The following is a 27,516-nucleotide window of genomic DNA, read 5'->3' on the forward strand; positions in this document are numbered from 1 at the left end:
TTGATGTCTAGTATGATCAATTTTATACGCAAAATCTTTTCCACAGTGTGAACATGAATAGGGTTTCCCCCCATGTAGGTTCTTCGATGACCAGTAAGATGCTGTTTCAGAGCAAAGCTTTTTCCACACTCCAAGCATGAATATAGCTTTTCACCTGTGTGGGTTCCTGAATGGGCAATAAGGTTTTCGATACGAGGAAATCTCTTTCCACACTCCAAGCATTTATATGGTTCCACTCCTTTATGGGTTCTTTTGTGAATAATAAGATGTGGGCACCTCCTAAAGGTTTTGTCACACACTGAACATCTATATCTTCTCTCTGTTCCGAGAAGCCTAGTAAGGCACCTCAAAACCCTCTCTTTTGTTGATGGCTGGGCTCTGGGGTCTTGCTTAGAAGTAGCCAAGAGTGCTTCAGGATCATTGCAGAGTGCAGTCCCCTGAACGTTATGAGGGCCATCACCTGTTTCTTCTGACCTTTCCCCTCTTGGGGGGCCTGTGGGGTTTTGGTCCTCCATTGGTCCCCTCAAAAACCAAGCTGCAGACTACAGTCAGCCCCAGGATAAATGACAGTGGTCCAGACTGCTGTGTTGAGGCTCTTCATCTGGAAATGGGAAGAAGAGAATGAACCTAGGTAGGCAAGTGACCTCCAATATGCAGCGACAAATTTATTTATTGATTTATCTGTCAAATTTGTACACCACTCCAAACCTTCATCTCTGGGCAGTTAACAACAATATAAAGTAATTTAAATCTTAAAACAATTAAGGCAATCTAAAAAATAAAAACAGGTTTAAACTTTAACATTTAAGAAGCCGGAAAAGCTTGGCTGAAGAGGTGGGTTTTCAAGTGCTTTTAAAAAATTGTCATTTTTAGATACCCTTAAGTGGAAAAAACATCACTTCTGGTACCAACAGCAGCGGCAGGACCAGGAAGCTATCATGGAGCTGAATAATATGTACAAAATTAATTATCTTCTTTATGGGTCTACAATCATTGGGCATCATTGGGGGCGGGGTATGGGCCTCCAATGAATTGGTTAGAACCCCCAATCTCTTCAGCCCAGGGCTGGTGTATTGATACTTTATCTTCACCTGTCCAATATTTGTTTACCCAGTAATATTTTCTGATGGAACAGAACATAATTTTCCATTACCCAGTCAGTTTTCAGTATAGAGGTAGGGATGTGCGAACCGGTTCGAATTCGAACCAGCCTGGTTCGATGGTTCAAATTCGAACCAGACCAGGCTCTTTTCGAACCGAACCGGTTCAAATTCGAACCGAATGTGAAGCGGTTCGGATGTGCCATAGGGCTCTAATGTGTCTGGATTGATTGAATTGTGTGTCCTCCATTTTGTGGCTCCTTTTTTCCAACTTTTGCTCCTGGCCTCCATTTTGTGAGGCTGTATTTCAGGCATTGCATTGGCTGGGCGATTGATCCCTTGATTGGCCAGAATGAGTCTTTCGCTCTGGTAGGCTGTTGGCTGTGCCACTGTTTGAGAGCTGGCACCCTAATGGCCGGGGGGGGGGAGTGCAAAGGTGGGGGCTCCCAATGGAGGAAGTTTCAAACCTATTCTCTTTGGCTGCAGTTGTGGGATTATCATCTTGGATCTTGCTTCGCTGCTGGTGTCTGCTTGTGAGTCCCTTGACTGTGTCCTCCTACCTCCTGCTGCTTTTGTCTTGTCTTTTCTTTCTTTTGTCCATCCACTCTCTGCCCTGTGTCTGTCTCTGTTACTACTTACTCTTCTTTTCCCATATTCTTGTTGTTCTGTTGTCCTCCTTTTTTCCTCATCCATTTATTCTTTCATTCCTCGTCTTTTATCATTTGCACACACACACACACATCTCCATCCACCTGCATTGGTTTCATTTACTTTTATCTGTGCTTTGTTTTTGTTCCTTGTTTTCAGTTTTTTAAAAAATTATTGTTGTTTTTGCCTTTTGCCTCTAGTCTCTCCCTGTTCCTGCTCCCATCCCATCTCCTATCCAATCTCCATCCTATCCCTCCCAGGCCAGGCCAGTCCCTGGCTGGCGGCCTAGGCCCTGCAGCCCAGCCTGGTCTCCCTGCCCTGTGACCCACCCTCACCCTCCTCCTCCTCCTGTGTGCCACACATCTGCCCCTCTCTGCTCCTTCTGCTGCCGGTGCCTGGGTTTTATTTCCTTCTGCTGCCGGTGCCTGGGTTTTATTTCATTGACTTGATTATATATTGTTTGGATTGATTTGATTCCTGATTATTGTCTTGTTGCTGCTGCTGCTGTTAATTTATATATTGATTGCTGTGTGATTTAATTATTGATTTGTGTGCCCCTAGGGTCCTCCTGATCCCCACCCCACCCCACACCACTCCTGCTCCCACCCTCCACCCTCCCCCACCCAGATTCCCCACCCCCACTCAACCTCCACCCACCCTCTGTTGCTGCTGCCTGCCCAAGCCTGGTTTTGTTCAGGATTTTGGGTTGCTGCTGTGCTTTTAAACTTTGTTTCAATATTTGCTCTGCAAGAGTTCCTGGTGTGTTCTGTTGCTGCCGTCCCCCCTTTGATCCTTGAACCCCGCTTGTTTTTCCCTTTGCACTCATTATTATTTTTTTGTTTTTATATCTGGTTGGCTATTGTCATGTGTTGCTTCCTGCCCACTTGTTGCTTGTGCCCCTTGGGTCCTGATCCCCACCCCACGCCACTCCTGCTGCCCCCTGCCTCCCTCCCAACACACTCCCCTCCCCTTGACACTAATACCCCCAACACCCCCCCTCTCTTGGACCTCGGCTCTTGGGCCTGCTGCTGCTGCTGTCCCCCTGAATCCCCTCTCCCTGCTCCATCACACCGCCTCCCCTCCGTGCTGCTCTTACTCTCTCTCTCTCTTTTTCTCTGTCTCTCTCTCTCCTTTCTCTCTTTCTCTTATTTTCTCTCTGTCTCTGAATCTCCACTTCTTCACTCTCTCTGACTTTGCTCTCTCTCTTTCTCTGCTTCTCTCTCTCTCTCTCCATCTGTCATCCATCCCTTCTTCCCACAGCTGCAACCACAAAGTACCACAGACCTCACTGGTCCCTGCCATCAGTTTTTTTCCAAAGTATTTTATTTTATTTGTCTCTGCTTGGGGTGAGTTGAGTCACACAAATAGTGTTGGCTCCTTCTACCCCTCTAAACGTCCTTGACCCACCCCGGCTGCCTGTGCCCCATGGTGGTGGCCACCCTATGTGTGTCCCAGCCCAGGGGTGGCTGGTTGGCGGCGCGTCTGTGACAAGCAGTGAGTGGCAGGGGAAGGACCGGAAGAGGAGTGGTGAGTGTGTATCATCGTGCACATGTGTGAGTACCTTTTGTTGTCCCCTTTCCCTAGTTGGCGGTTTTAAATAGGGACACCTGTTTTTTGAAATGCATTTGGATGTGGGGAGGGACACTTTGAGATGTACTGTTTTGTTGCTAAAGCAATAGTTGTTGTTGCTTTTATTGCAGGTTGTTTCTTGTTTAAACAGGTTCCCCACCCCAGGTCATTGTTGTTATGATATATGATGTTTTTGTGTTTTGCTTGCTTGCTTTGGGTGGAGTGGGTGGGTTTTGTTAAAGTGCTATTTTAAAATAGGCAAGGTTGCTTGTACCGCAGTATTACTTAAAATCCCCCCCAACCCAATCCACACACTGTTCACTAAAGAAGGGTTTCATTTGATTTTCAGGTTCTTCCGACCCAAACTTTGACTGCGTCCCTCCCCGGTAGGTGCTGTGCCCTCCCCCCCCTTCCATTTTCCCCATACTAAAAAGACTCCCCCCCACAACTACTCCACCTGGTAACTTCCCGTGCCACCCACCAACCCAGGGGTCCAAAATTAAATACCCATCCCCATCCCCAATTGGCTTCCCACCTGACCCCAAGTTCCAAAGGTTCCCCTCCCCCTCATCTCAATTGGCTTTCTTTCCCCCACAGCAAAAAGTTTTCACTTCCCACAATTGGCTTTTTTCCATCAAATTTCCTTCCCGCCGCCTCCCAATTAATTTGCTTTTTTTGCGCCATGTTGTGGCCAGGCCTTGCAGAAGGTTGGCAGGCAGAGGTGGGAGAGGCCAGGCCCGGGCTGTGCCTGCGGCGGCTGTGGTGCACAGAGGAGGGAGAGGACGCGGGGAGCCTGAGAATACCTCGGTCCTCCCCATTGCACAATTCTTTGCCCCAGCTGAGGGGTTTGTCCTCAGGCTCGATTTTCCCCAGCCTGCTGCTGGCAATCGCAGAGGCAGAGGCACTAGGGCTGTGGTGGGTACCTCGGTGGCACCAGGAGACTGCTGGTGCAGGAGAGCAGGCAGAGGGTGGTCAGGATCTTACAGCTGGCAGCCATGCAGACAGGTTCTCCCTCCCTCTTGGGGCCCTTCCTCCTATAGTTTTGCTGCTCAGTGGGTCCCCCCCTCATGAAGCCCACCACTCTGAGGAAGGGTCTGCCAAGGTGGTGGAGGAGAGGCCTGCCTCTCCTCTGCCAGTGGAGCCAGGCCCTTCCTCTCACACAGAGGGCGGAAGGGGCGGGTTGGGTGGCAGCAGTGGGCAGGCATCGGCGGCCGCCCCCACCCCAGACTGCAGCAACCCAGCAAAAAGAGGCCTAAGAATACGCCCAGGGCGCAGGAGGGCAAGTGCAGCAGTGTCTGGGAGCATTTTGAGATCCCTGAAAATGCCCCAAACCATGCCCGCTGTGTCCATTGCAGGGTGCAGGTCAGCCGTGGCAAGTATGCAAGGCACCTGGGTACGACACCCATGTGGAGGCACATGGCGCGTCACCACACAGGTCTCCTTGGCCAGGCTGGCAGCACTAGTGTGCCTTGTGCACCTGCCACTAGGGTGGACAAGGGCTGTGTGCCTGCGCCAGCCAAAAAGCAGGCTACACTGCCAGTCCAGCGGTGGACACAGGTGTCGGGCAGCAAACGTACTGTTCATGTGGATCATCATCACCTCACCCGCCTCATAGGGGAGATGATTTACACCAATGACCAGTCATTTTAGGTGGTCGAGAACTCCGGCTTCCGCTGGATACTCCAGTACCTTGTGCCCGACTACATCATCCCCTCAAGGTCCACGTTCAGCCGGAACGTGGTCCCCTCCCTGTACCACCGGTGCAGGGAGCTCGTGTCGGCCGGGCTGCATGTGGCTCCAGCTGGCACCAGCATGCATTTCATGATTGACCTCTGGACCAGTGTCAGTGTGATGCACGCTGCTTTCCGGTCCCTCACTGCCTACTGGTGGGGCCCAGAGAGTGAGGGGACCTCCTTGGGCAATGCTTCCAGGTCTGGCATGGCTCCCGCTGCATTACGGCGCAGGTAGGCGGTTCTGTACGGGGAGACGATGGACACGAGGCACACCATGGAGGAGGTGGCGACCGTACTTGACTGCCAGATAGAGGAGTGGATTGGCGGGTGTCCACACCTCTCCAGGGGATTCATTGTCACTGACAATGGATCCAACGTTACCGCCGCTGTCGAGACTGTCATGGGCTGTGTGAACATACAGTGTATGGCACACATGCTCCATCTGACCGTCAGCGATGCCCTCGGCCTTAAGGAGCTGAAGGTGTCCCAGGGCCAGACCAACCCCCCCCCCTCCCCATGGTGCTGTTGCTGCCATGGCCATGCTTGTCGAGAAGGCTCGCAAGCTGGCTGCCCACTTCCACCGCAGCAAGAAGTCTAGGAGACTGCTTTGCCAGAAGCAGGATGACCTTGGACTTCCTCGCCATCTCATCCATACGGATGTGGAGACGCGGTGGAACTCCACCTTTCTCCTGTTCCAGCGCCTGTTGGAGCAGGAGAGAGCCCTTGTCGCCCTGGCAAGGGACGAGTCCTTGGCCATCTGCGACCTCTCGCATGCAGAGTGGAAGCAGATGTCTGAGGCGGTGTTGGCAGTCGAGCCCTTCAAGTTTGCCACAAAGGGCTTGTATGCCGACACCACTCCCTTGAGCCAGGCGCTGCCCACAGCTCTGGTACTGGAGAAGCTGATGGGCGAACTCCAGGCTTCTCTGACCACGCCAGAGGGTCATGCTCTGGCTGGTTGATGAGTTGGGAAGCAGGGGGGAGTGTCACTGCAACCCAGCCATCAAGGGCAATGTCGTTAGTGCCAGCGACTTGCCCGGGTGGAGGGACCTCCTGGTACAGAAGGTGAGGGAGAAGGAGGCCGCTAGGGCCCAGGTGGTTGGTAGTGGTGTGGGGGCACTCCCCTGCTGCCCGACCCGCACCCAGTAGCAGTGTGGGGGTCCAGCCGGCGTCAGCTTCCCCTTCCCCTTCCTCTTCCCAGTCAAGCAGCATGGCATCCAAGGCAGCGCCAACGCAGTAGCCACTTGCTCCCACCATGAAATCCGCCCAGTGGTTTCAGCGGGTGTGCCTTGGCGCCTTGCCTGGTGTGCGGGAGGCTCGACCTGCCAGGCCCCCCTCCAGTGCTGAGCAATGCGTTGCGCAGAACTTGGAGGAGCCGCCTATGGAGGAAGACAGCTTGGACTGCGCAGAGTTCTGGGCGAACCACCGCCAAGTCTGACCGGACCTGGCGGTGGTTGCTGTGCGCCTCCTCTCCTGCCCCCCAACCAGTGTCCAGAGCGAGCGGGTGTTCTCACGTGCTGGGGATGTGGTGGCACCCTCTCACTCCCACTAGGACGCTGGTCTGGTGGAGCAGTTTGTCTTTCTCAAGATCAACCTCCCCCTGCTTGGCTATCCCGAGCTGGAAGTTGAGCAGGGTGATTGATTACCGTGGTTGCCCCATGGTTGGTCACCTACCTGGTTCATCATCTGTGCTCATCCCTACCCTCCCCCCTTCCACCTCTAGCTGAGCTGACATGACAGATGCTGAGCCGTGCCAGCCAAGTCGCAGTGTGCAGTGCCCACACACCACAAGTTCAAGTAGTAGTAGTACTGCGACTGGCCAAACGTTTATACCACGCCCACATCCACCTAAAAAGAAACCCATTCAGACTCCAGCGAAAGGATACCATTCCCCTCTTCTTCCATGTGAAGCAAATTGCGTTATGATCTGAAAAAGTTCTGGGCATAATATCCATTCTTTTCATATACAACATAATAGATTTGGATGTGCAGACCACGTCTATCCTTGAGAGGGATTTGTATCTTTCAGAGAAATAGGTATATTCCTTTGCATTTGAATTTTTAATTCTCCACAGATCATACAACTAGATGCATCTTTAAAGACTTTTTAAAAATTGTCAGAGATGGGGAGGCTCTTATTTTAGCAGGGAGTGCATGCCAAAGCTTGGGGGCAGAAGTCGAGAAAGCAGAGCCCAAGCCGTTTAGGGCTTTATAGGTTTTAACCAGCACCTTGTATCTTGCCCAGAAACCAATCGGCAGCCAGTGTAGATCTTTCAATACAGGAGTAAAATGGTATCTCCGAGATGACCCAGAGACCAACATGGCTGCCTCATTCTGGACCAATTGTATCTTCCAGGCTACACACAAGGGCAGCCCCACATAGAGCGCATTGCAGTAATCCAGTCTGGAGGTTACCAGCATATGTACCACTGTTCTGAGGTCATTTATCTCAAGAAACGGATACACCTGGTGTATTAGCCAAAGCTGATAGAAGGCACATCTGGCCACTGCCTCAGCCTGGGACACCAGGGAGAGGCTCAGAGAAATGGATGTAGCTGACATATCAGCCAAAGCTGAAAAAAGAGCCCCTCGTTGTTGCTTCAACCTGAGAGACCAGAGAGGGTTTTGGATTCAGGAGCAGTCCCAATCTACATAGTTGAACTTTCTGGGGGAGTGTAACCCCATCCAGGACAGACAGATCATAACCATCTCTTGGGTTCTGGTCCCCACCCCTCAGTCTGTGCCTCCATCTTATTTGGATTCTATTTCAGTTTGTTCCTCCTCATCCAGCCCATTACCACTTCCAGCTAGACATTTTGGGAAGTTATGCCATGATGAAAATGATATGGAGAAATTATAGATTTGGGTATCATCAGCTTATTGGTAAAACCTTGTGATTTCATGTAGATGTTAAAGAGCATTGGAGACGGTATGGAGACTTCTAGAACTCCATATATTAAATCCCATTTTGCAGAGCAACAGTTTCCAAGTGACACCATCTGGAATCTGCCAGAGAGGTAGGTAAGGACCACTGTGACAGAGTGCCATTCAATCTCAACTCCCTTAGGCGACCCCCGAAGGATAGAATGGTTGATGGTATCGAAAGCCTCCATAAGATCCAAGAGGATCAATAGAGTGACATTCCCTCTGTCAATACAATAATTATTTTATTACTAGCCGACCCCGCACAGAGCATCTGTGCGCTCTTTGGGGCTGGAGGTTATCTCTTTCCCCCACCTTCTGCCCCAGTCTGCACTTCCAGGCTCTCCTCCCCACTGCCAATTCTGCCCCTCCCCACTTTCTCTCCTCCCCCCCCCAGCCTTTCCTCCGCAGCTGGGCTGGGTCTGCCACTACCTCTGGCCTCTGCGACCAGGCCTGCCACTGCAGCGGCTAACAATCCTACTAGGTGCACCTCAGCCAATCAGGTCCGCCCGCTGCCCAGCCAATCAGCTGGGCACTGGGATACACATTACAAGGCACACCCATGGATTGTTGTATTAAAATGACAAAGCTGTATGAATCTGTTCACAAAGAAAGCCACCTAATGCCTATTCTGAGGAGTGGTTTTACAGTCATCAAGTGAAGCTCAAAGGATTACTGGGGATTCAGCATTCCATGCTAGAATCAACAATACACAAACACTCTAGGGAGCCTTGCATGAGGTTTCTCCACACAGACTGCCTCTTTCAACATGTTCTCCCTCACAGGAGACTTTCATATTAAAAACATGGAGGTTTCAGCTCTCTACCTTCTTCTCTGCCTTCCCACATTATCCAGTCTCGTTGAATTTCCCCCTCCCATAGTCTACACTACAGGGCCATTACCTACGCTTGAAAGGGCCTTCAACACCTATGTGCCATATTAACTAGCCAGTGCTACCCAAAAAGCCTGTTTTTCATGGCAAGAACCAGGGGTGGAGCTATCATTGGGTGAACGGATTCCAAGAACCCGGGCGGTGCCCAAGCAGGGGCCTCGCTTCGTTGCCCGGACATGCCACCCCCGCGTCTGACGTGTCACCCGTGGGGCGACCACGGCGGCTGCACACGGGCCACCGTTGGTCCGTCTCAGCCACTGGCAAGAACCCATCTCTCTCTCTCCCTCTCCTAATTTATACTGGTTGTTGGGCGGGGGGGGGAGGCTTCTGGGTTTCCTTACAGACCTCCTTAGCTCCCTCTTTCAGTCCTGCCCAGGTTTACAGCTATTCCTCTGAGGAAGTCTGAACTCTGCATATGCTCAGAGACAATTTCTTCACTCAATTCCCACACCACTCAGAGCATGCAAATGCCAAGCAGGGTAACCCCTCCACCAAGGGTGGGTTTCAGGTAGGAATCTCTCTCTCTCTTCTCAGGTTAGCAATATAACAGGAGGTGTCTGGCCCCGCTCGGCAGCTCCAAGCATCTGAGCCACCATTGCCCTCTCTGAGGAGGCAGTTTCTGTACAGCTGAAGATGATCCTTTTTTAAAAAATTAATTTTAACAATAATCACAACAAATAAACAGATATGGACTTCCCGCTCACACCTCCTCGTGAATAATCAGTTATAGAGTTAACCCTTGCTATAATAATAATTCAAAACATAAATTTAAACCTTACAAACACGATTTTAATCTACCCAACCTGCACTTATTACTACATTTCAAACCCTGTTGTAAAATCAATAGTAGGAAAATAGTTCTTTAAAAACAGCAAGAATGGTTTCCAATCTTCTTTAAAGCATTCTAAATTTTGGTCTCTTATCAATATTGTAAGTTTTGCCATCTCCGCATAATCCAAAATTTTTATCAGCCAATCTTCTTTTGAAGGCAGTTCATTGCTTTTCCATTTCTGTGCATATATTATTCTGGCCGCCGTGGAAGCGTACATAAAAAATGTTAAATTAGTTGTAGAAAATACTCCTTGTGTTATCCCCAGCAGGAAGGATTCTGGCTTCTTAGGAAATGTCATTTTAAATATTTTCTTTAACTCATTGTACAGGTGAAACTCGAAAAATTAGAATATCGTGCAAAAGTGCATTAATTTCAGTAATGCAAATTAAAAGGTGAAACTGATATATGAGATAGACGCATTACATGCAAAGCGAGATAAGTCAAGCCTTAATTTGTTATAATTGTGATGATCATGGCGTACAGCTCATGAGAACCCCAAATCCACAATCCCAGAAAATTAGAATATTGTGAAAAGGTTCAACAGTAGGCTCCAGGTGTCCCACTCCAATCAGCTAATCAATCCATAACACCTGCAAAGGGTTCCTGAGCCTTTAAATGGTCTCTCAGTCTGGTTCATTAGGAATCATGGGAAAGACTGCTGACTTGACAGTTGTGCAGAAAACCATCATTGACACCCTCCATAAGGACGGAAAGCCTCAAAAGGTGATTGCAAAAGAAGTTGGATGTTCCCAAAGTGCTGTATCAAAGCACATCAATAGAAAGTTATGTGGAAGGGGAAAGTGTGGAAGAAAAAGGTGCACAAGCAGCAGGGATGACCACAGCCTGGAGAGGATTGTCAGGAAAAGGCCATTCAAAAGTGTTGGGGACTTTCACAAGGAGTGGACTGAGGCTGGAGTTAGTGCATCAAGAGCCACCACACACAGACGGATCCTGGACATGGGCTTCAAATGTCGTATTCCTCTTGTCAAGCCGCTCCTGAACAACAAACAACGTCAGAAGCGTCTTACCTGGGCTCAAGAAAAACAGAACTGGTCTGTTGCTCAGTGGTCCAAAGTCCTCTTTTCTGATGAGAGCAACTTTTGCATCTCATTTGGAAACCAAGGACCCAGAGTCTGGAGGAAGAATGGAGAGGCACACAATGCAAGATGCTTGAAGTCCAGTGTGAAGTTTCCACAGTCTGTGTTGATTTGGGGAGCCATGTCATCTCCTGGTGTTGGTCCACTGTGCTTCATTAGGTCCAGGGTCAACGCAGCCGTCTATCAGGAGATTTTGGAGCACTTCATGCTTCCTTCCGCAGACGAGCTGTATGGGGATGCTGACTTCATTTTCCAGCAGGACTTGGCACCTGCCCACACTGCCAAAAGTACCAAAACCTGGTTCAATGACCATGGGATTATTGTGCTTGATTGGCCAGCAAACTCGCCTGACCTGAACCCCATAGAGAATCTATGGGGCATTGCCAAGAGAAGGATGAGAGACATGAGACCAAACAATGCAGAAGAGCTGAAGGCTGCTATTGAAGCATCCTGGTCTTCCATAACACCTCAGCAGTGCCACAGGCTGATAGCATCCATGCCACGCCACACTGAGGCAGTAATTGCTGCAAAAGGGGCCCAAACCAAGTACTGAATACATATGCATGCTTATACTTTTCAGAGGTCCGATATTGTTCTATTTACAATCCTTGTTTTATTGGTTTCATGTAATATTCTAATTTTCTGGGATTGTGGATTTGGGGTTCTCATGAGCTGTACGCCATGATCATCACAATTATAACAAATTAAGGCTTGACTTATCTTGCTTTGCATGTAATGTGACTATCTCATATCAGTTTAACCTTTTAATTTGCATTACTGAAATTAATGAACTTTTGCACGATATTCTAATTTTTCGAGTTCAACCTGTATATCATGTCCCAATAGGCCTTAGCCTTCCTACAGGTCCACCACATATGAAAAAAGGTTCCTTCAGAGTGTCCACATTTCCAACATTTGTTTGAAACATTTTTATACATTAGTGCCAGTTTTTTTGGTGTCAAATACCATCTATACATCATTTTATAGTAATTTTCTTTTAAAACATAACATGCAGTGAACTTTAAATCAGTTTTCCATAATTTTTCCCATGCTGCCATTTCTATATTGCACCCCGCAACTTGAGCCCACTTTACCATAGTCGTTTTAACCACTTCATCTCTTGTCTCTTCCAAAAGCAAGAGCTTATACATTTTAGGAACTAATTTTTCATCATTTTCACATAGCTCCTTCTCAAATCTCGACATCTGATCCTCAAATCCAACTTTAAGATCCTTCTTATAAACTTCATTTAGCTGATGGTACTGAAACCAATCACTGACCAAATTTTGTACTTCAGTTAAACTTTTTAGCTTACAGTCCTTTTCTTGAAAATATAACAGATCCCTATAAGTACCCCATTGCATTTGCATATTTACTTCTTTACGTGTTAAAGCTTCGATCGGAGATACCCATAACGGAGTTTTAGGTTCCAGCCAATTTTTATATTTTAGCCAGTCCCTCATTAAGCTCCTTCTTACATAGTGATTCAAAAAATATTTATGTATTTTACTTTTTTTGTACCACAAATATGAATGCCATCCAAACCTTCTATCAAATCCTTCCAGATCAAATATTCTAGGATTTCTTAATGTTATCCATTCTTTTAACCACGTCAAACGAACAGCAACAAAATACAACCTTAAGTCTGGTAGGGTAAGACCACCTCTTTCCTTTGCATCTGTTAAATTCTGAAAATTAATTCTTGGTTTTTCTCTTGCCAAACAAACTTAGTTATGTCCTTCTGCCATTGTTTAAAACAAGTTAAAGTGTTGCTTATAGGAATAATCTGAAAAAGAAATAACATTTTAGGCAAGACATTCATTTTCACCACTGAAATTCTTCCCATTAAAGAAATTCATATTGGACAATCTTTGTAGATCAGTTTTCACTGTATTCCATATTTTAATATAATTATTTGAGAACAACAAAGAATTATTGTTTGTCAGCCAAACCCCCAGATATTTAATTTTCTTCTCCACTTTCAATTCGCTTATTTCATAGAGTCTATCCTTGGATTTCTGGTCCATATTTTTTGTCAACACCTTCGTTTTAGTCTTATTTATATAAAACCCAGCCAATTGGCAGAATTCTTCTATTTTTTCTAAGAGCCTTCTGATCTTCTCTAATGATTTTCAAGAAAAAACACCACATCATCTGCAAAAGATCTAAGTTTATACTCCGGTTTCCCTACTTTCGGACCTTGTATTTGTTCATCTTCTCTGATATTTCTACAAAGCACTTCCAGAACTAATATAAAAAGTAATGGAGAAAGTGGACAACCTTGTCTAGTTCCTTTTTGTATTTTACAATTATTTGATAGTTCCCCATTTATAATAATTTTAGCATATTGCTCCGAAAATGATCCTAGGCAGGACCTAGGCAGAACTCGTCATCTGCCACAATTCATCTTTCACTACCAAAATCTAAAATAGGAATGTGCATGAAACAGATTTTGCATTTTATTTCGAGCTGAAAACAAAACACAGAAAGTGACAACGTTTCATCAGAACCGCTGGTTGTTTTGATGAAACATAACTCGAAAATTTTCGAGTGTTTCAGCCATAGACAACAATAGGGAAACTTGAAACACACTATGGGTAGCTCCCAGGTGCATGAAATGTTTCAAATCGAAATGGGGTTCCTTTGTTCAGAGCTTGAAAAGGCCCTTTAAATAAAAGGAATTTTGTTTCAAGTTTGAAGGACTCAAAACACCCCTTGCAAGACAAAACCTCCTGACACTGAAACATTTTGCACCTCCTTAGCCTGAAATTGTATTTTAATGAACAAAAAGCTGATACTTCAAGGAAAAAATGTACTAGATGTTTCCCTTGAACACACAATCTCACACACACACACACACACACACACACACTTACTTCTCAAGAGACCCACCACAAATGAAGAGATGGCCCAATAAAATCCAAAAACAAAGACTTCAGTGGTGGGGAGAGGAAAACCTTTCAGTCTACTGGTGTCAGACATCAGACCTTGAACTACTTTGAAGGGCCACTACCATGGCTTTAAGATACTTCCCTGCATCCATTTACAGAGGGGGTCTGCCTACCCAATTATAGATATATGGTTGGGTGGGGATTTGGCCCTTTCTTTCTTCACTAATTCCCACAGTACTCAGAGGATGCAAATGCCAAGCAGGGTGACCCCTCCCTCACGGGTGGGTTTCTGGCAGGAGGTTTTCTGTAGGTTGTTGGGTGGTTACTGAGGGTATGCTGTGGTGCTGAGACGCCGTTTCCGCCACCATTTCCACACTGTGCAGCTGAAGGTGATCCTACTGAGCAATGAATGTGCCACAATCCATCCTACATCACAACAGTCTAAAACGGGCCAATGAACTGCATTGTTGATTTTTAAAAAGATCTATTTGAAGAAAATAGCACAGAAAATAGAAATGTGAGGGATTTCCATGTACTAGACATTTTCCCTTGTCCTAACACAAGGATTGCCCAATAAAATCCAACCCCGAAGTCTGAGGGCAGGTGGGTAAGAGACAAAACCCTGCCAGTCTACTGGTGTCACACACCAAATGTTAACTACTATAAAGGGCCATACTTGATTAGCAAGCCAGAGGTTGCCGGTTCGAATCCCCGCTGCTACTACAACTATATCAGGTGGCAGCAGCGACATAGGAAGATGCTGATAGACATAGGTGGTTGCTGAGGGTAAGCTGTGCAGAAGACAATGGTAAACCCCTCCTGTAGCCTACCAAAGACAACCACAGGATCTGTGGTCGCCAGGAGTCGAAACCGACTCCACAGCAAACTTTATCATGGCTTTAAAAACCCTCCATGAAAGTTGAACCTACAGAGGGTGTCTGCCTACCGAATACCAGATTTGGGATCCTGGTTTTGACAAAGGTTTCCGAAGTGGTTAACATAGGGACGTACAAACGAAATAAATAAAATGGATCCCTCTCCACAGGTGGCTCACAATATTTTTTTTAGTTAAGTAGGACACCAGCAACAGCCACTGGAGGGATGCTGTGCTGGGGATGGATAAGGTCAATTGCTCTCCCCCTGCTAAATAAAGATAACCACCCCTCTAAAAAGGCACCTTTTGGGCTCACTTAGCAAGGGACAAGCAATGGTTGGATATAGGGTTGTTATGGACCACTTAAATACAAATTGAGTAAAATAATGTGACTTTATTAGAAAGCACAGTAAAAACATTCCAATACTGAGATTAAAAAACAACTAAAAAGCAGCAAACATTTCTGTTCCACTGCAGCTGAATGCTCGGATGCCTCAAAAGATGATAGCTGCAATGCCAGCTTGCAATGCCATCAATAGGAAAAGCTTCAGATCACATTTATCTTCCTTTTTTAATCAAAGCATTTAAAAACATTGAACCCAGTTCAATATACAATTTTTTTAAAACCACAATTAAAACCACCATGGAGTTCCTCATTGAGCAGCCCCTTAAATGTGCTCGAGACCATGAAGCTCCCACGGCTCAGAAGTGTAGAACACTCAAGGTCATAGTTACATGGTGACAAATCAAAAAGTAGCATGTGTTGTGACAGAAGCTCTTTCCAAACTCCAAGTAGTCAGGTTTGCTCTTCTTTGTGTATTTTTTCTCATGTTCCTTTAGACTTGATTCATTGTCAAAGCTCTCACTAGAATGCAGGCATTCGTACAATGTCTCCCTTCTGTGACTTCTTTCATGTGCATGAAGGGGTGATTAAGGATAGAAACTCTCTCCACCCTCCAAGCATATCTATGGTGTCTTCACTTCATGAGTTCTTTGATGTCTAGTAAACTGCGGTTTCCGAGTGAAGCTTTTTCCGCACATTGGGCAGGACAATTTCTCCCTTGTGTGGGTTCTTTCATGTCTAGTAAGATCAGATTTCTGAGCAAAGCTTTTTCCACACTGTGAGCATAAATATGGTTTCTCCCCTGTGTGGGTTCTTTCATGTTTAGTAAGAGTACTTTTCTGAGTGAAGCTTTTCCCACACTGCAAGCATGAAAATGGTTTCTCCCCTGTGTGGGTTCTTTGATGTCTAGTAAGAGTACTTTTCTGAGTGTAGCTTTTCCCACACTGCAAACATGAAAATGGTTTCTCCCCTGTGTGGGTTCTTTGATGTGTAGTAAGAGTAACTTTTTGAGTGAAGCTTCTCCCACACTGCAAACAGGTGTATGGCTTTTCTCCTGTGTGGATTCTTGAATGGGTAGTAAGGTTTTCGATAGAAGAAAAACTCTTCCCACACTGAAAGCATGTATATGGCTTCTCTCCTGTGTGGGTTCTTTCATGTCGAGTAAGTTCTTGGCACCGCCTGAAGGTCTTTCCACACATGGAACACATATGTAGTTTCTCACCTGTGTGAGTTATTTGATGTTTAGTGAGTTGTGAATTCCTCTTGAAGGTTTTGCTACAGACTGAGCATTGATATGTGATATGTTCTCTGTGAAGTGTTTGCTGTCTAGTAAGGTACCTCACAAGCCTTCCTTTCTTAGATCGGTGGGCTATTGGGGGGCCTGTTGATATTTGGTCCTCCATGTTAACGTTACCAGCATAGCTACAGACAATAGGCAGCCCGAGAATAAATGAGAGCAGTCCAGATTGGTGTACTGAGGTTCTTCCTGGGGGGAGTGGAATAGAAGAGAAGGAACACAGGTAATCAATTCACCTCCAATATGGGAGTGACATCTCATTTTTAGAAACCCTGCAGAAATGTTACAGATATGCAAAGTACAATCATGTATTTGAGCCCATGGCAGAGAGAACGAGAGGTTCAGTCCAGTGCAGTTGGGCAAAATCATAATGAGGAAAACCCAGGAAAACACCTGTTCTGGTACCAACAGCAGAGGCAGGAGCAGGAAGATGTGGTGGAATTGAATGAAGGATACAGTATTAATTATCTCCCTTATGGGGCGTTTGTCTCTGCAGGGGCATTGGGGTTGGCCCATGAACCAAGTTTTTTCTTAGCCTATTGGATTATTATTTTTTAATCCAGTAATATTCCCTGCTTGGCAAGAATGTAATTTTTGGTTAACCTACCAGATTCCAGTACAGTAGTAAACCTTTCTGATGGGTAATATTTTATGATGGACTAGAATGACTTCTTTCAGCACCCATTCACATTTCAAGATCAGGGGGAGCTTTTCTGAAGTACTGGCTTGCTGAAGTACTGGGCCATAATTTCTCATTATTCTGTCAGGATAAGGGCACTGGCTAGGAATTGAGACTGAGCTGAGCGTGCTCTTTTCATGCCAATTCTCCAGGCATTGCAAAGCACTTGAAATTTGCCTTAACACACAACACCACTGTAGTCTTTCCCTCTTTTCATTTCAGAGTTATTTGGATGCCAAATAGCACAAACAACACTATCTAAGGCTTTTTGGAGACCTGGATTGGTTTCCTTAGGAGCCTTTGGTGACAGGCGGTCTAAAGGTATACTTAATAGATATTTCATGCCTACCAAATGACTCCGAGCCTCATATTTGCCGAGATGCTTCAAGAAGCCTGTACAGGTTACTTGGAGTTCCAAGATCAGCTAGAAAGGTAAGGAATAAATAGTCAGGCTGCAAATCTTTCTCTCTCTTCTGCAGCTGCCACAAAGCCTAACCAAAGGCTCCCACGAGGACTTCCCCCACCCCAGGATTTTAATTGCAGAAAGTTCCAAGCTCTCCCACCTCTTGCCCTGCCACGAGGGACGTCTATTCCTTTCTCTGCCTACCCGTATTCCTCCCTCTCCAGGCAAGGATTCCCTTGTTTCATCTCTTTTCTTTGGGAAAGGAAACTTACCAAATTCCCACAGAATTAAGGAAGACGGGCTCATCAGGATCCAACCCCAGAGAAGAAAAAGCAGCCACTACAGCAAGGCAGGAGATGGGAAATTTATGCAAGAGAGCAGCCAGAGATTTCAATGCCTCCACCCTCCACAATATGCTCAGGTTAAAAGGAGCCAGCTGTTAGTTGTTTCTTTGAGGCTTGCAGTGCTTTCTGGGACTTGTACTTCACAGCAAGAAGAAAGCAAAGGCAGGTGGGGACCCATACCCTGCTTGGGGAAGCAAAATCAAAACAGCCAAGAATGTCCCCAGCTCAGTTTCCCCTGCTAACTGATCAAAGAGGCACCTTTCTAAAGTGATGGTTCTCTTTATTGAGCAGGGGGAGAGCAACTGGCCCTATCCAGGCCCAGCACAGCATCTCTTCAGTGGCTGTTGCTGGTGTCTCTCCTGTCTTTCTTTTTAGACTCTCTAGAAAGAGGGGAGTCTTCCTACCAATTACTGGAAGCTTTCCCAGACAGCAGACTTTACCGTGGGTTTACTGAGAGGCTTTACTCCAAGTTCAAAATTTCCCCGGAGAGCTGACTCAAAAAGTGGATTTTTTTCTTTTACCCAGATATAAATCGGGCAATGCTTGAATGTGCATTGAAAACCCCAAATTGTGTGTGAAGTACTCCTTGATAGCTCGCAGGGACTTCTGGGTAAATTTGGCAGGTATGTGAACACACTCCTCCATTCCTGAGGAGATGAGAACTAAAGGCCAGGCATGAAAAACCAGAATTTCTCATTGTTGGGGTTTGTGATTATTTAGCAAAGTGCCAAGGAACCTACCACTCCAGAGGAACCTACCACTCCAGATGGCATTGGCCACCCAATCATATTTCCATCACGATGGGGCTCAATTTGTACCAGCAGCCCTTAAGCTATTTATAGTTAAAGCCTGCTCTCAGTTGCTCTATGGGTCGCAGCTGGGCCCGTATACTAACTCCATACCTCTAGAGGTAGCTCAGACAAAGTTTTTGAGATCTATTTTACAGATCCCTAGATGTGTTCCCAATGTAATATTGAGGGTTGAAACTGGTATGCCTAAGATGGAAGCCCGGATGTGGTTTTCCATTCTCAGCTTCTGGTTAAGATTGTCTTTCTTTTCTACAGGCCTTGCTCACCTCATTTTTATTGATAAATTTAATTCTAGTTGGAAGCAGTCAATATCTCGCCAAATAAGTTTATATGGCTTTAGTCTGGATGGTTTATTAGAAATGGGGTTTTTTCGCGCAAGACTGATATGGAAATGCAGACTGATCGATCTTTAATCTCCAAAGAAGTTTTCCTAGTTCTACAAATGTATAATACTAAACCTGCGAATTACCTGGATAAGATTACCATTACAAAGTATCGCAGGATGTTCACACTGGTTCACACATTTAATGTGCTACCTTCAGCTGAACTAGAAGGTAAATTTAGAGGGATACCAAAAGAGCAGAGACCATGCCCTTGTGGCTCTGGAGAACAGGAGTCTATCTTTCATATTTTACTCCGCTGTCTCTTCTATAGGGACTTTCGAACTTGTTATATTTCCTCATTACTGACTGATTTCCCATGACATACAGATGTATTTTACGTCAACTATCTGTTCTCAGATCAGAAGGAGGAAGTAACATTTAAAGTTGCTATGTTCTGTGAGGCAGCTAAGAATGCTAGACAGCAGATGGTAAACCAGATTATGCAAATGGGAAACAGCTGATTAGGATGAGTCTATGTTTCTGTTTATATCATGTATATATTATATCATGTGTATTATTATGTATGTTTTAAATTTTGGACTATGACCGTAAATAAACATGATTGATTGATTGAAGTAACACGCATGGCGATCACTGTAGAGTCTAAACTAAATTAGTTTATTGGTGAAGTACATTTGAGATGGGAAAGACCTCTCCTATCTATCAGCTACATAATGAATAGGTAGGGGGAGAGAGATTATTATTATTACATTTATATCCCGCTCTTCCTCCAAAGAGCCTGGAGAGGTGTACTACATTCTTGAGTTTCTCTTTCACAACAACCCTGTGAAGTAGGTTAGGCTGAGAGAGAAGTGACTGGCCCAGAGTCACCCAGCTAGTATCACGGCTGAATGGGGTTTTGAACTCGGGTCTCCCCAGTCCTAGTCCAGCACTCTAACCACTACACCACGCTGAAGAGGACTGACTCACTCAGGAAGTACCTGAGGAGTCAAAGCAGGAGTCATAGAGTAGATGGAAGCAACGAATAGTAAGTAGACCCTCACTAACTACCTCTACTCCCAGTGCCCGTAGTGGTCATTAGGATAGTTGGTGCATCACCAACAGAAACAATTCCATCTCCAACAGGAACAACTCCTGCAGATGTTGCCTAAACTCCCATCATACCTGACTACTAGCTACTGTGACAGTAATGCGAGTTGTAGGCCCAAACTAGCAGGATAGTCAAAGCTGTTGACATCATAGCTTGATTATGGCTATGATGTACCAGCTCCTGCTCCTTCTATGATGACTAATATTTGTATACTGCTTTTCGGCAAAAGTCCCCAAAGCGGTTTACATAGAGATATAAATAATAAATACATAAGATGGATCCCTTAAAAAGCTCAAAATATATATTTTAAAGCCTTTTTCAAAAAGCCACTGGACGGATACTGTCCTGTGATTGGATAGGGCCGGTTGTGGGTTTGGGCTGGGACTGAACAACTTTGGCCCAGAATCAGATGTTACCTACAACTTCCATCATACCTGACTATTGGCCACTTTGGTAGGGAATGATGGGAATTGTGGTACAAAACTAGCTGGGGATCTAAAGCTGTGCAGCTCTGGGCTGGGACAACAACAACAGGGATTATCATCATGCCCGGATAACGGATTTCCTGACAGCATATGCTGCTAAGATGATGATGATGCTGAAGCATATTTATACCATGACCTCCAAAGGGCTCACCTTCTAAAAAGAAACATAAGATAGACACCAGCAACTGCCACTGCAGGGATGCTGTGCTGGGGATGGATAGGGTCAGTTGCTCTCCCCCTGCTAAATAAAGAGAATCACCCCTTTGAAAAGGCATCATTTTGCTCTATTAGCAAGGGACATGCAATGGTTGGAAACAGGCTTGTTACATGGGCCACTGGAATACAAACCGAGAAAAATAATTCAACTTTATTATTAAGCACAGAAAATACATTACAATACTGCTATTTTTAAAAACCTCTAAAAAGCAGCTCACTTTTCTGTTCCACTGCAGCTGAATGCTCGGATGCCTCAGAAGATGATCGCTGCAATTACTCCATCAATGGGAAAAGCTTCAGATCACATTTCTCCCCCTTCTTAATCAAAGCACTTAAAAACATTGAACCCAGCACAATAAAATACACAACTAAAACCACCAGGGAGCTCATCATTGAGAAGCCACTTAAAAATGCTGAATCACAGGGCTCGGAAATGAAGAACACTCAAAGGACATAATTAGTTTGGGACAAACAGGTTGCAATTTTGCCTGTGTGGATTTCTTGAAGCGAAAAGCAGTATGTGTTGTGACTGACACTCTTTCCACACTCCAAATAGTTACGTTTCCTCTTCTGTGTGTATTGTAATTTCTTCATTAAGGAGCCCTCATCATAAAGGCTCCTGCCAGAATAAAAGTGTCTGTAAAAACATCTCTCTTCTAAGGTTTAGTTTATGTGCATGGTGGATTGATTAAGGACAGAAACTTTCTCCACCCTCCAAGCCTTTCTAAGGTTTCTTCATTTCATGGGTCATTTGATGTCCAGTAAGATGTTGTTTCAGAGCAAAGCTTTTCCCACAGTGTGAGCATGTGTAGGGCTTTTCTCCTGTGTGAGTTCTTTCATGTCTAGTAAGATCAGTTTTATGAGCAAAGCTTTTTTGACACTGTGAGCATGAATATGGTTTTTCCCCTGTGTGGGTTCGTTCATGTATAATAAGATTTGTTTTCTGAGCAAAGCTTTTTCCACACTGCAAACATGTGTAGGGCTTTTCTCCGGTGTGGATTCTTTGATGTCTAGTAAGATCAATTTTATACGCAAAATCTTTTCCACACTGTGCGCATGAATATGGTTTCTCCCCTGTGTGGGTTCTTTGATGTCTAGTAAGATCAGTTTGCTGAGCAAAGCATTTTCCACACTGCGAACATGTATATGGCTTCTCCCCTGTGTGGGTTTCTGAATGGGCAATAAGGTTTTCGATATGAGGAAATCTCCTTCCACACTCCAAGCATTTATATGGTTTCACTCCTTTATGGGTTCTTTTGTGTATAGTAAGCTTTAGATGCCGTCTGAAGGCCTTTCCACACACAGAACACCTATAGAGTGTCTCTTCTGTGTGGGTTCTTAGATGTCTAGTAAGCTGTGGGCACCTCCTGAAGGTTTTGTCACACACTGAGCATCTATATCTTCTCTCTGTTCCGAGAAGCCTAGTAAGGTACCTCAAAACCTTCTCTTTTGTTGATGGCTGGGCTCTGGGCTCTTGCTTGGAAGTAGCCAAGAGTGCTTCAGGATCATTGCAGAGTGAAGTCCCCTGAACGTCATGAGGGCCATCACCTGTTTCTACTGACCTTTCCCCTATTGGGGGGCCTGTGGGGTTTTGGTCCTCCATTGGTCCCCTCAAAAATGAAGCTGCTGACTACAGTCAGCCCCAGGATAAATGACAGGGGTCCAGTCTGCTGTGTTGAGGCTCTTCATCTGGAAATGGGAAGAGGAGAATGAACATAGGTAGACAAGTGACCACCAATATGCAGTGACAAATCTATCTATCTATCCTTCTGTCAAATTTGTACACCGCCCCAAACCTTCATCTCTGGGCGGTTAAGAATACATAAAACTAGTTATAGCTTAAAACAATTAAGGCAATCTAAAAATTAAAAACAGGTTAAAACCTAAAAAATTAAAAAGCTGGAAAAGCTTGGCTGAAGAGGTGGGTTTTCAAGTGCTTTTTAAAAAATGTTATTTTTAGATACCCTGATGTGAAAACATCACTTCTGGTACCAACAGCAGAGGCAGGACCAGGAAGCTATCATGGAGTTGAATAATATATACAAAATAAATTATCTCCTTTATGGGTCTACAATCACTGGGCATCATTGGGGGTGGGGTATGGCCCCCCAATGAATTGCTTAGAGCCCCCCAATCTCTTCAGCCCAGGGCTGGTGTATTGATACTTTATCTTCGCCTGTCCAATATTTGTTTACCCAGTAATATTTTCTGATGGACCAGAACATAATTTTCCATTACCCAGTCAGATTTCAGTATAGAGGTATGTTTTTCTGATGGGTAATGTTTTATGATTGACGAGACTGACCTTTTTCAGCACCCATTCACATTTCAATACGAGGGGAAGCTCTTCTGATGGCTAATGTTTGCTGATGTACTGTGCCATAATTTCTCATTCCGTTGGATTTCAGTATTTTCCAATCATGTATTCTGAGGGTAAAGGTAACGTGTGCCGTTGAGTCAGTGTTGACTCCTGGCATGTGGTTGTCCTTGATAAAATACCGGAGGACTTTACCATTGCCATTTCCTGCGCACTATGTGATGATTGTTGGAAACGGAATTCCAGTGCATTGACCTTTGGCACCAATAGTTTCAATACTAGGGGAAGCTATTCTGATGTTTAAAGTTTGCTGATGTGCTGTACTGTGCCATAATTTCTCATTCTCTCTCAGCCCAACCTACTTCACAGGGTTGTTGTGAAAGAGAAACTCAAGTATGTAGTACACCGCTCTAGGCTCCTTGGAGGAAGAGCGGGATATAAATGTAAAAATTAATAATAATAATAATAATAATAATAATTTGAGTATTTTCCATTCATGTAATTCTGAGGGTAAAGGTAGAGTGTGCCCTCGATCGGTGTCAGCTCCTGGCGCCCACAGAGCCCTGTGGTTGTCTTTGGGTAAATACAGGAGGGGTTTACCATTGCATTCTTCCGCACAAGCCACACAATCTGCTTCTTTTCTGTAGAAGATGAGTTTGTTCCCTTAGGAGCCTTTGGGGTTAGACGGTCTACATTTGTATTTGCTAAGTAATGTATGCCTAGCACTAGGCTACTAGCAGCCATTCTAACCAAAACGTGTAGTAGAGGCTCCTTGGAGTTCCAAGACAAGTCTAAGAAATACTTTATCCGGCTGCAATTCTTCTCTCTGTGTTTTGGGCCACCAAGGTGCTGCTTCTATCAAGCCTCCCACAAGAACATCCCCCACCCCAGGATTTTAAATGCAGAAAGCAACAAGCCCTCCCTCTTTGTTCCCTGCCACAAGGGAAGTCTATGCCTCTCTCTACCTAGCACTATACCTCCTTCTCCAGGCAGGGATTCCCTGGTTGCTTCTTTTTGGAGAAGCAACTATTCACTTACACAAATTCCCACTGGAAACAGGAAGACAGAACCACCAGGATCCAGCCTCAGGGAAGGAAAAGCAGCACATCCAAGACTGGAGATGGGGAACCTATACAAAAGCACAGGCAAAGACTTACATGCTTCCATCCTCCACCCTTTGCACTGGTTAAAAGGAGCCAGTTGTTTGTCATTTATGTTTGTTAAGGCTTGCAATGCATTCTGGGAGTTGTAGTTCACGGCCAGAAGAACGCACAGGTAGGTTGGATGCCTGGTTTGAGAAGTGAAACCAGAACAGTCAGTGGTGCTGCTGGTTTCCACTTGTTCTTCCCCACTGGTCAATCCTCTCCCTGGTTTTATTTGTATTCATTTTGTATTTCCGTTTTCATATATTTCTACATGCAAGGTTGTTTCTGCTACCAGCGTTGAATGCTTTGGCTTTTCCAACAGGTTACTTTTTTGCGCTTCTTATGCTTCCTGGATTGACCTGCATGCAGGAAAGAATTCAAGCTTGAATGCGGAAGAGTTCTCAGGAGTGTCCCTTTTGTATTCATAGCACTATTTTCCATCTGTCCCAGGGCTTTGAACACTGCTGGTTGGGTGTCTGTCCCTCCCTTAAAAAATCTGTTACTGAACTTTCACAGCATTCCTCGCCTTCCCCTTCTAAGTTCTGTTGAGACTCCCTTAAAACAATGTTTGAAGCGGCCAATTGCTAGTTGCTGGTCAAGCACTTCCCACCCATTCATTCCCTTTCGTTGACTTGGCAGCAATTCTAAGCACACTCTCCTGAGAGTAATAGAATGAATCTTACTTCTGAGGATACATGCATACAGTGTGCTGTTGAGACCAGGTCCGTAGGTAGGGGAGAGGAGGCCTGTGTTTGCCTGTGTTTGACCCTCCCTCCACCGCCTCCTCTCCCAATTGAGGGTGATAATGAAGAAAGTAGGGAGGGGTAGAGCTTGGGGGTCCTCTGGAGCTGGGGGGCCCGGGTTCATTGAACACTTTCACTCAATTATAGCTACACCCTTGGTTGAGAACACCACTTTGCCACTTGGTGATAGTGTGGGTTAAATTGCAGCTTTAATTGCAATTTAATTGCAGTTGAAATTTGAGCTGCTCTGTCCCTGGCTTTTATTACAGTATTGTTATGGCAGCAAGTTTTTTCTTGATTAATTTTATTGTTATTATTGATTATTTATGTGTGGATATTAATTTACATATTTCCTTCTTCCAATTGTATTTTCCTATGTTATGAGATGTTTTGTGTATATCATCTTATGCTGACCTAGGGTCATAAAATTTATATATATATATATATATATATATATATATATATATATATATATATATACTGTGTGTGTGTGTGTATGTGTGTGTGTGTATATATATATATATATATATATATATATATATATATATATATATACTGTATATATATATACTGTCTGTGTGTGTATGTATATATATATGTGTGTGTGTGTGTGTGTGTGTGTGTGTATATGAAAGAGCTGAAGTCACATCTCTTCAGCCAAGTTTTTAGCCTTATAGTTATTGAGCAGTTCCTGTGGTTTAGTCATTTTAATTTGAACTTTTATATGTTTTAACTGTTCTAAAATTTCTCGGTTTGTTTTATTGATGTAAACCGCCTAGAGATTTTGGGAGTGGGTGGTAGACAAATATGTTAAATAAACAAAGTTCCAATTACTTTTCATCAACATTGTTTTTCTGGTTTTTTTCCTCAGAGCTGGATAAAAGTTGCAGGCCTTGTAGTTTCTCTGCTGGTCATGATGTCACCCAAACTGCAGGAGGAGAAATGTGGGACTTTTGTGCACACACTTTTCAAATTTCAGAGTCACCCTACCCAATAATACACTTTTGCTTTTCCTGGTAGGAAAAGAAATGCCTCCCTTTTCCTTGCAGGGCATGGAAGAAGCTTCTGAGGCCTGCCTGATTTCAGAGAAGTAGCTCCAGTAGTTTCCATGCAGGCACAATCTCATGTTTTGAGGCTTGACCTGTTGCCATTTCAATAGCTGCATAGGAAGGTTTGAGGATGGTTTGCCAGCTCAGACCCAGGGGTGGAGCCACGATTGGGTCAACAGGTTCAAAGAACCTGGGCCACTGACCAATCAGGGGCCGTGTCTCGCGGCCCCGACACACAAACCGCGTCTGACGTCAGATGCTGTAAGGCGAGTTTAGCTCCCTACTGGGAGCCGCACGGCCCCTTCAGGAGCTAAACAAAGGCTGGCGCAAAGGCAGGGAAGAGCCGCTCCTGGTTGCGCACTGCGAGCGCAACAGAATATTTCAAGTAATAACACAAATGAAAATGGCATGGACAAAAAGATGGGACCCTGAACCTAATATTTTGTTGCACAACCTTTAGAGGCAATCACTGCAAACAAGCGATTCCTGTAGCTCCCAGTGAGACTTCTGCACCTGTCAACAGGTAGTTTGGCCCACTTCTCCTGAGCAAACTGCTCCAGCTGTGTCAGGTTTGAAGGGGGCCTTCTCCAGACTGCATGTTTCAGTTCTTTCCATAGATGTTCGATAGGATTCCAGTCAGGGCTCATAGAAGGCCACTTCAGAATAGTCCAATCTTTTCTCCTTAGCCATTCTTGGGTGCTTTTAGCTGTGTGTTTTGTATCATTATCCTGTTGGAGGATCCATGACCTGAGACAGAGTTTTCTGACACTAGGCAGTACGATTGGCTCCAGAATGTCTTGATAGTCTTGAGATTTCATTGTTCTCTGCAAAGACTCAAAGCACCCCATGCCAGAAGCAGCAAAACAGAACCGAGCCTCCTCCATGTTTCTCAGTAGGTATGGTGTCCTTTTCTTTGAAAGCTTCATTTTTCCATCTGTGGACATAGAGCTGATATGACTTGCCAAAAAAGCTCCAGTTTTGTCTCATCTGTCCAAAGGTCCTTCTCCAAGAGGCATTGTGGCTTGTCAATATTGTGGCTTGTCAATAAATAAATAATATGCATTTTAGCAAATTCCAGTCTGACTTTTTATGACAAAACTGGAACTTTGGGGCAAGTAACATCCCTTCCTCATATAATTACTGATCTCTCCCTTTTCTGAAGAATCTGGATTTGTTTCCTTAGGAGACTTTGGCTACAGGCTTTGTCTACCGGTGTATTTAATGCCTATCAGACCACTCACCTCATATTCGCTGACATTCTCAAAAAAGCCTGCATAGGCTGCTTGGAGTTCCAAGATCAGATAGAAGTCTAAAGAATTCAACAATCCGACTGCAAATCTTTTTCTCTCTCTATTTTACTGCTTCCACAAAGACTTACCTTAGAAGGGGCTCCCACAAGGTCGTCCCCCACCCCAGGATTTTAAATGCAGAAAGCAACAAGCTCTCCCAACTCTTGCCCTGCCACTGGTGAAGTCTATCACTCCATCTGCCTATCACTATTCCTCCCATTCCAGGCAGGGAATTCCCTTTTTTCTTCTCTTCTCTTTGGGAGAAGCAACTTTTCACTTACCAGAATGATTAGTATCCAGACCCAGAGAAGAAAAAGTAGCAACTCCGAAACAGGAGATGGGAAGTCTATGCAAGAGAGCAGCCAGTGACTTCTGTGCCTCCACCCTCCACACATTGCTCAGGTTAAA

At 45.1% G+C, this 27,516-nt stretch overlaps 1 protein-coding gene across 7 annotated transcripts; it reads right to left on the minus strand.

The window, feature by feature from the left end:
• Window positions 1–216: 216 nt before the first annotated feature.
• On the minus strand, window positions 217–27,516 carry LOC128342170 (gastrula zinc finger protein XlCGF17.1-like). 7 transcript variants are annotated; one of them, XR_008314812.1, is made up of 6 exons: window positions 27,390–27,512; window positions 23,921–24,386; window positions 20,784–22,254; window positions 17,550–17,616; window positions 17,224–17,298; window positions 217–601 (listed from the first exon to the last, which is right to left on the minus strand). XR_008314812.1 is itself a non-coding variant. In XM_053289159.1 (3 exons), exon 3 carries the CDS (start codon window positions 22,166–22,168, stop codon window positions 21,290–21,292), a length of 879 nt encoding a protein of 292 aa, XP_053145134.1. In that variant the 5' UTR covers window positions 22,169–22,254; window positions 23,921–24,386; window positions 27,390–27,511; the 3' UTR covers window positions 20,699–21,289. The 7 variants fall into 7 exon arrangements, 1 of the variants encoding a protein (XP_053145134.1); XR_008314814.1 differs by lacking the exon at window positions 217–601 and adding an exon at window positions 16,311–16,384 and having other exon boundaries at window positions 24,040–24,386; XR_008314811.1 differs by lacking the exon at window positions 217–601 and adding an exon at window positions 16,311–16,384.

The sequence above is a fragment of the Hemicordylus capensis genome, chromosome 2 (assembly GCF_027244095.1).
Source record: "Hemicordylus capensis ecotype Gifberg chromosome 2, rHemCap1.1.pri, whole genome shotgun sequence".
Taxonomy (NCBI): Eukaryota; Metazoa; Chordata; class Lepidosauria; order Squamata; family Cordylidae; genus Hemicordylus; species Hemicordylus capensis.